The sequence below is a fragment of the Cornus florida genome, unplaced genomic scaffold (assembly GCF_030987335.1).
Source record: "Cornus florida cultivar Cherokee Brave unplaced genomic scaffold, ASM3098733v1 CherokeeBrave_3.0.0_Hap2_Chr05, whole genome shotgun sequence".
Taxonomy (NCBI): Eukaryota; Viridiplantae; Streptophyta; class Magnoliopsida; order Cornales; family Cornaceae; genus Cornus; species Cornus florida.
The window spans coordinates 98995840-99004255 of record NW_026775575.1 but is presented as its reverse complement, the minus strand read 5'-3'; the positions used below and the strand labels follow the sequence as shown (position 1 = coordinate 99004255).

Genomic DNA, 8416 nt, shown 5'->3' with positions numbered 1-8416 from the left:
ACACCAAATTACATAAAATATGGTTGATATGGTTTGATAGATGATTTGTTGATTGCAGGATAGATTGTTATTGCTTATTTATGATCTTCTTTTTCTTTTGGTTAAAACAAATATCTATGTATCATTACATTTATAGTTATTCTTTCTATTCATCATCCAGAGTTTTGTTTGTATCTTGTAATATTATTTTATTTAAGAATTTTAGCTTAAAATGTTTTTGTCGATAAGATCCCTTTCTCATTCACTCCATAGACAAAAAGAGTAGCATGAGAGAGAGGAAGAGAGTTAGATTTAGATCATATTGGGTTTAATCCGGATGACCTCTCAAAATTTTTAATTTTTATTATTTTATATTATAGGAACACGGATTGTTTTAAATTTTAAGGTAAAAAATAGAAAAATTTATAGTAATTGAATTTAAGTTAAAGGAAACAATATAATAAAGAATATAAGATTTAAGTTCTCTCCAAATTAAGTGCCACGAGTTTCCAAATTCTATTAACATCTCAACCCATGTCAAGTTTACATTTGCAAATTATATACTTTTAACTTTTTAAAATGTTTATTTATTAGTAGGATACTGCAATTTGGGATGACTCAAGGAATCAAAAAACCAGTGAAATTGTAGGGATGGTATGGGTTGAGATGTGATGGGCTTCTAATGATTTGGATTTGACACGGATTGAGATGTTAGAACCTTGGGTTTGGCGTAGACCAACCCCTTGGCCCACCTAACCCGCCCAAGTTCCACCTCTTAGTATTACATTTTATAAAATGAGAATGATTATTCTCTCTGAATGAAAATCCATTTCAATGAGTGAAAATCCATTCCACTTCAACCACCGCCTCCCGCCACCACCATGGCCTTACACCACGACCACTTAGAATTGTGATTATCAATTTATTCCAACATCATTTTATATTTGTAACCAAACAAGAGAATGATAATGATCATTCTATTTCATTCTCATTATCATTTGATTTTTAGTTTCATTCCATTCCATTCAATTTTATTCTCGCGTACCAATCTAGGGCCTTAGTGAATGACGTAAAACTTTCAAAAAAATATATTTTATGGTAAAAAATAATTTGTTAATGTTTTCACTTTAAGTAATTTCTTTGCCCTTTTAGTGAGAGCTTTCACCAAAATTATATAAATTTTTACAAATCTCATTATTAAAATAATTTGTTAATAAAGTTCACTACAGTAATATTAAATGTTTACAATGTAAAAACGTAAAACTTTTAGGAGGATATTATAGTTAAAATGGTGAGGGGATCGGAAAACTCCAGCTCGTGGCATTTACAGCAACGCAGCCAATGTATTAAATAGTTGAATCCTTAATCTAAGATAAATCAGAGTGAAAACTCCAAAAAGGAAAAAAGGATTTCAAGTTCCTAGTGTAATAAAATTGTTTACCATCAATCTAATGTTGTTGATCTATCGCTTAATTCTCACTAACACCATCCCAATATTTCTTCTCCCATGTCTCCACTTGCTTTATACCATTTGTTTGTCTCCTAACAAAGCCTTCAAGAACTTGAGGTTCGTATGGAGGCATACTGCAAGGGCTTGTAATGGAAGGACTTTTCACCATGGATTCCATCATAAACTTCTTCACCAACCCTTCTGCACGGCACGCCATTGTCTCCGAGCAATACTCCACCGCTCCTTCTGGTATTTCAGGCTTGAATTTCAACAGCTTCGCGTATTCGTTTAACAAATGAAACATGTAGTCATAGACATAATCCATTTTCAGCTCTTCTTGAATGAACTCACTCGCAGTTTTTCCAATGGCCCGTGCCTGCTAAGTCTCTAGTGAATCAGAGTTTGCACCATTTGGAATAAAAATCAGCTATGAAAAATTAAATATTCAATCCCGAAAAAAATTACCTTTTGTTTGTGATTATTTCCCCAGTCTACAGCAAATTTAATGGACCTGCATTTGTCATCATCTCTTATCGGCCAGTAATGGTGCACCGGCTGTAGACTTCTTGTGAAGAAGTCATAGTAATGTGGTCTTACTAGCAATGCGACTGAATCACAGGCTAGTATGTACTTTTCACTTACAGACCATGCAGATCCTTCAATATAGATCTTGTACCTATGCACATTATACATTATAAGAGAACGAAGAGGAAGAAAAAACCAGATTGGAATAAAGTTGAACAAGAAAATTTTAATAGGTATAGTTTTAAGACCAAAATCAGGACTTAAGAACTATATATATATATATATACCTGTAAGTGCATTGACTTGCTAAATTTGACTGCTTAAAACCTTGTTTAATTTCCTGATTCCAATCCTGCAAATTATACTACTTTCAAGAGGCGACCGAGAAAATCCAAAATCTGAATTGTTTTTACAGACCATTTATCACAGGTTCAAAATCCCAATACAGAACTTAAGGACTAGTTCAGATCAGAGACAGTAGACAATATTCACAACAAAGTAATAATTGAAAAATAAAAATGACCTGTACGAATAGGCGAGCATTCCAGTCTTGTTGATCGGAGACATTACACTTGATGAGGTCTTGCCTGGCCAGAGAAACAAAAGGGTTCCCTTTCCAGTAGGCAAATGGTTCCCTTTCCATCCATTTGGTCCTCTCGTTGCCTTCTTTTAGCTCCTTTAAAATTCTCTCCCATGGCTTTATGTTTAATTCAGCCCTATTAAAAACCGTATCACCCAATTCTAAGGTAAATAAGCTCAACAAATGATAAAAAAATTATTGGAATGTAAAACAGAAGAAGAATTTACCAACCCCAGAAGGACCAGTCAGGGAAGACAATATCCATTGTCCATTGATCACCACAATATCGAAACAATGGTGGTGGAACAGTGGCATTAGGACCAGGGTAGTCGCTTGATTTGATGACCGGCTTGTCACTGCAGTCAAACATCAACTCCAAGTCCGGCAACATACCCGGATACCTCCTCACAAGCTGCAGAATTCCCCACAGAGTGAACACATCTCTAGTCTGTATTGCCTTCACATGCTCCGTCACATAAACCTTCCCCTTCACTATCACCAACCGAAAATTTGACCTATCCTTCACACTATCCACCATGTCTCTGGTGATCCCAGTGGCCTTAAATGGCTTCAACTCTTCATGAATCCATTGAAAATACCCCGGGCATTTACAATTTGATGGTAGCTCGTCACCATTTTCAACTCTAAATGTTGTAGGGTAGTTGGATGGACATGTTTGAGTAAGATTTCCATTGGAACAGATGAGTGGAAATTCAGTTCTCTTTGAAAACACTCTGTTTTCTTTGGAGACAACTGTTCCTTTCTCAATTTCAATCCTAACAGAAAAAGTAGACTGCTAATCCAAAAACAAAAAAAAAAAAAAAACCACCGTCAATGTGTAGTTAAATTATTGGAAAAATAACTGCACTACTACAAAGATAATATATGTTTCAAGATCTAACCATAAAAGCAGATATTAAATTGAAGGAGTGGCCGACCAAATTCAAATGTGTCAATTCATTGTCCCCAAATGCAAGGTTAGACACTAAGGGCCCTGTGGCATCTCTGCTATTTATTTATTAAAGTGGATTATGAGAGTTCGAGTCGCTAAAGGAGCAAAATGGATGTGTATGAGTTTTCTGGTTGGATTCATTTAATAAATTTACAATTATACCCTTGTTCATAGATCGTCTTTTATAAAAAACAAGGGCAAATTTGACATTAAAAAAAGTTTTCTTACAAATCCTAACCATTCTCTCCCTTTCCTACCATTTTTGGAAAATAACAAAAACTACTACTTATTGTATCCCTCTAAATATTTCATTTTCCTTTCAACATTTTATACCAAACACCATTTCTCATCTCCCACCATTACAATTCTTTTCCTTTCCTTTCATTTCCTTTGTACCAAACCGGCCCTTAATATGATAATGATAGAAATGGTTTTAAGGTTTTGAGACTTACCAATTTGATCCAAAAAGAAGAGATAAATATGCCAGAGATGAGGATGAACAAGAAGAGAAGAGTAGTAATAGTTGCAGGTCCTTTGTATGGTGTTGGCTGCCTTCCACCAAGTCTTGTTTGCCTCCATTGAGTGCTAGAAAATCTCTGCATGCTTTTGAAAATCCCTGTATCTAATAAATATAACTACACTGTTTTACACATCAACAAGAGAAAGAAGAAGCATACCTAACCATATCTTTTTATTTCCAAGTGTTGAATTATAGCTTCTTCGCAATCAGAGCTCTTCAGTTTATTGTTTTCTGATTTGAAGTGCAGGTATGGAACAGAGTAAAGTCAAGGGCAAGTTTTTAAAACTTCTTTATTACACAAGTTTTGAATTGGGCCTATTTATTTTTATGTTAGTGGTCTATTTATTTGGATTTTATTAGGCTTATTTATGTTGGCCTATTTATTCTATTTATTTTGACTGTTTACTTGATTTATTGAGCCTATTTAATTTGATTGTTTCAAACTCTTAGGGCTTTGCTTGCTTATTTTTTTTAATTTTTGTCAACTAAAATTAAGTTATTGAATCTTCAAAGTAGAAACTTTTTTTTTTTTTTCACACACCTACCTTTTTTGTTTCTTTTGAAACTCGAATACGCACCATCCACTTTAAGAAGTAAATGAGATACTAGTTGGATATTAATATAGCTTTGTCTACCACTGGGAGACCAAAAAGTTATATAGAAAAATATAACCTTTACTCCTATAAATTAAACCAATAAGTTATTTACTCAAAAAAAAAAAAAAAAAAAACCCATAAGCAGCTATTACTAGTTTACCAAGCAATGATTCTTGTGAAAACCAAAATGTTGATCACATCAACTTAAAATTAATCGAGTTATGATAAATATATCTACAAGTGAAGTAAACCAAAACACAGAGCTGTGAGCCTCACCACAACATTTGTTGTGATGGGCTCACAACTCTGTATTATGGCGGAACCAAAAATCTCTGTCTCTATCAATTAGTTGTAGTGTAAACACTAATCACAATGAATTATGATATGTGCCAATGTTTTGCAATTCAACCTAACATGCTTTACAACTTGAATTGCATATGCAAAGTGCTCAAAATCAGATACCTTTGTACTTGTATTGTCTTTAAAGAGCCATGTTGAATGGTCAACAAAGTTTTGGTCAATAGTGTGATGAAATCTTTACTTATTTAATTAAAAATAGATTCTCCCTATGATATGAGCTAGATTTAGTAGAACAATACCACGAGGTCCAAAAAAAAAGTGGTCATTTATTCAACATCAAATTCATAAGAATATAAATTAACTTAAATGTAAATACCATTAATTAGACAATAACAGCACTTCATTTCACACACTAGTGGGTGGTACAGTAATACCAGTGTTTACATACATGCACAGACACAGACATAGTATATTACTGGAAACTGGTGTTTACGTAAATTTTAATTAAGTTTAAAAAATGTAATTATTTGCGCAACTTTCCAACGAAGAAAAAGCATGAGAAAGTGGGTTTTTTCTCTCACCATGAGAAGAGAATCTTGAAAGACGCACGAAAAAGGCTTTCATTTTTGAAGAGTGATGTTGACTACCTAGGGTTCCTGTTGATTAATTTTTAGGAATGTTCACAACTATATATAAATGCCATGACCATCATAACTTTCTATAACTTCTTCTCAATTTCTCTTGTATTTCTTGAATTTTATCATCGCACGGTCCTCAAATGGCACAAGTATGTTCTATTAATTAAGTTTTTCGCATTCCTCTATTTTTAGTCCTCTGTTTATTTGCAAATTTTTGTTTAGCAAATTATAAGAAAATCATTGATTTAGAGAGTAATGTTCTGTTTTCTACTCTGCTCTTGAAAATTATAGAAGAAAGTGGTGGTGAAGATGATGACCATGACCGATGAAAAGACTAAGCAGAAGGCCATAGAGGCTGTTGCTGACATTTTAGGTATGTATTCGTCAAACAACTTCCATGAAGCTGTCATTATTTTGCTCGAAGAAACCAAAACATACTTCAAATTTATACTTGATATTTCATTCCATATTTTTTCTCATAAATTTTAATTCAGATGGCACTTCAATTGTTCGTGCTTCAATGATTTCAAGGCTAGCTAGTACTTAGATATATGACTATTGAAATGTATATATGAATATTTTACAGATCGGATTTAAGGGAACAAATGCTTTAACATTTTCACATAATTGATTTGTGTTCATTCTTTTCACGATCAAGAGAATTTTTCAAGCATTTTTAAAACTGCAACTGTGTGTTTTGTCCAACAGGAGTGGATTCAATTGCAGCGGATATGAAGGAGCAGAAGCTGACCATCATAGGAGAAATGGATACAGTTGCATTAGCAAAAAAGCTGAAGAAAACAGGAAAAATAGACATAATATCAGTCGGCCCGGCTAAAGAGGAAAAGAAAGAGGAAAAGAAGAAAGATGAGAAGAAATGATAAATGGTTAACCATGCTTAATCATCATTTTCCAGTACCTGGTTTACTTTTTTATTTTTTATTTTTAATTATTATTGTCGACATATAAAATGGAAAATGTTAGTCCTGTCTCCATCAATCCGCGTAGGTAGGATTTGTAAAGTATAGTTCTCATGAGTTTGTTTATGCATATATCAATTTATGAGCACTCATTTGGAATTTGAACAAATCCTATGTATGTTTGGTGCTTCTAATTAGTGGACTGCTAGAATAAGTCCCACAACATAAAAGTAAAATTATTAAATTTACTTTTATTATTAGAATGCAGTTGATCAAATTATAATGGATCATAAAGATATATATATGCATGAAATTAGAAAAACAAAACACCTAAAGATCACTATACTTGGGTCATTCTCCAATATGTCCACTAGGGATGGCTTTTTATTGAGGAAAAGTTATGGTTCTGTGCCACTTTATTGGTATGATGAAAGAGAGGACAGAGGAGCAAGACAAAGCTGCAGCAGTACGAATTAGTTTTAGGTATGATACGTCAACCTCATTTGTAATATGTAAGAAACAACAAGAACAACGAGATAAAGAAAATTTTATCTTGAAATGATTTTCACATATTCCATAGATGTGAAGTTAATTGGGAGATCAAGAACAATGAGATAAAGAAAAATTTATCCTGAAATGATTTTCACATATTCCATAGATGTGAAGTTAATTGGGAGATCTATGTATTGAAGCAAAACATGCAAAGTCTATTCCTGGTCTCTTAATAGATCTGAAGATTCTGAAACAGGTGCATAAACATATATACCTTTTCATCCACGTATATGTTTGTATGCACACACACGTGCAGCAAAAACAGACTGCTTACTACAATCGTGTCTGTTGCAACTGCTAGCTACAGTTGCCACGGCGCCTAACATTTCTCATGCGAGCAACAATGAGTTGTGCACTAAGTTACACAATCCTTCTCAATAGGTGTCATTCTTACGTTCCGAGCGCACTCCCGTTCTCACTCTCCGCGCGCGCTCTTGCTCAAATTCTCACTACTTATGACTTAATTTTGCCGTTCTCACGTTATCATTCTCCAATTCATTCTCATTCCCCTCCCCCTCCCGCTCCTGCTTTATGTGATTTATATTATTACCTTTTTAGTAAGCATAAAGGGAGGAGAAGTATTCTTTTGTCCCATCCATAATGAGTCATAGGGCATGACTAAATCTGATTAAGGCCTTTAAAATTTAATGTCCCCACTCCCCATCGTGACATAAGATTTGGAGCAGCTCTAATATGGTTTTGGTTTCATTATTAAATTTAGATATATCACGAAAAAAGGCAATCTTCCTGTATTTTTCATATCTAAATACAATTAATTCTGGATGACAGACTAAAATTCATACAAAACATTACAAGTAAAGTCATGTTGATCTATCACAAATACAACCAAATTTTCTACTATAGATATAAAGATTAGTCCTAGTCCGGAGATTTTGATTCCTCAAAAGATAGATCATGAACGAAACTTTTTGTAGATAAAGCATTGCTGAGCTTGTCTTCTTTTAAACAGATTCTGAACATTAATTTCAAAGTATATATATTCTAATAAAGTATAAACCACTTAATTAATAATGGTCACTCTGGTCGAAATAGCTTCCAAAACATCCATTTCATGATTTGTAGGCAAGCAACAAGTGAAACACACACACACTATTTTTCCATTGCGGTAAAAGAACATTATTTTTTTTGTCATTATTGATAGGTAGTGTGGAGCCTGATAAATACTGTACATTCAAGTCTAATTCTACGATTTTTTTGGAAGTATTTTGATCATTTTCATATTTATTATGTTGCCCTAGTGAGAGGATATTTATTTATTCTGAACTCTCTATATCTAATATTATTTTGATCATCATAGTAAAATCCTTATAATCCCTTGGACGTAACTTGAATTTTGGATGAATATATCAAGTAAATTTGTGTGTTCTTGTTGGCCTCCACGTC

General features: G+C 33.4%; 2 protein-coding genes across 2 annotated transcripts; one reads left to right on the top strand and one right to left on the bottom strand.

The window, feature by feature from the left end:
* Window positions 1-1302: 1302 nt before the first annotated feature.
* On the bottom strand, window positions 1303-3327 carry LOC132307901 (uncharacterized). The gene is made up of 5 exons (XM_059805778.1): window positions 2762-3327; window positions 2478-2670; window positions 2242-2306; window positions 1895-2105; window positions 1303-1805 (listed from the first exon to the last, which is right to left on the bottom strand). Exons 1-5 carry the CDS (start codon window positions 3070-3072, stop codon window positions 1449-1451), a joined length of 1137 nt encoding a protein of 378 aa, XP_059661761.1. The 5' UTR covers window positions 3073-3327; the 3' UTR covers window positions 1303-1448.
* A 2219-nt stretch (window positions 3328-5546) lies between these two features.
* LOC132307900 (heavy metal-associated isoprenylated plant protein 39-like) lies at window positions 5547-6612 on the top strand. Its single transcript, XM_059805777.1, has 3 exons — window positions 5547-5689; window positions 5832-5913; window positions 6249-6612. Exons 1-3 carry the CDS (start codon window positions 5681-5683, stop codon window positions 6419-6421), a joined length of 264 nt encoding a protein of 87 aa, XP_059661760.1. The 5' UTR covers window positions 5547-5680; the 3' UTR covers window positions 6422-6612.
* The last annotated feature ends 1804 nt before the right edge of the window (window positions 6613-8416 follow it).

Bases quoted from the DNA above. Each gene is read 5' to 3' on its own strand.
- LOC132307901 (XM_059805778.1), bottom strand. From the start codon at position 3,072: ATGGTGGATAGTGTGAAGGATAGGTCAAATTTTCGGTTGGTGATAGTG. The intron at 2,106-2,241 runs GTATATATATAT...TAATGTGCATAG, and splicing joins GCAAGTCAATGCACTTACAG to GTACAAGATCTATATTGAAG. The intron at 1,806-1,894 runs GTAATTTTTTTC...GAGACTTAGCAG, and splicing joins GAAATAATCACAAACAAAAG to GCACGGGCCATTGGAAAAAC.
- LOC132307900 (XM_059805777.1), top strand. The intron at 5,914-6,248 runs GTATGTATTCGT...TTTGTCCAACAG, and splicing joins GGCTGTTGCTGACATTTTAG to GAGTGGATTCAATTGCAGCG.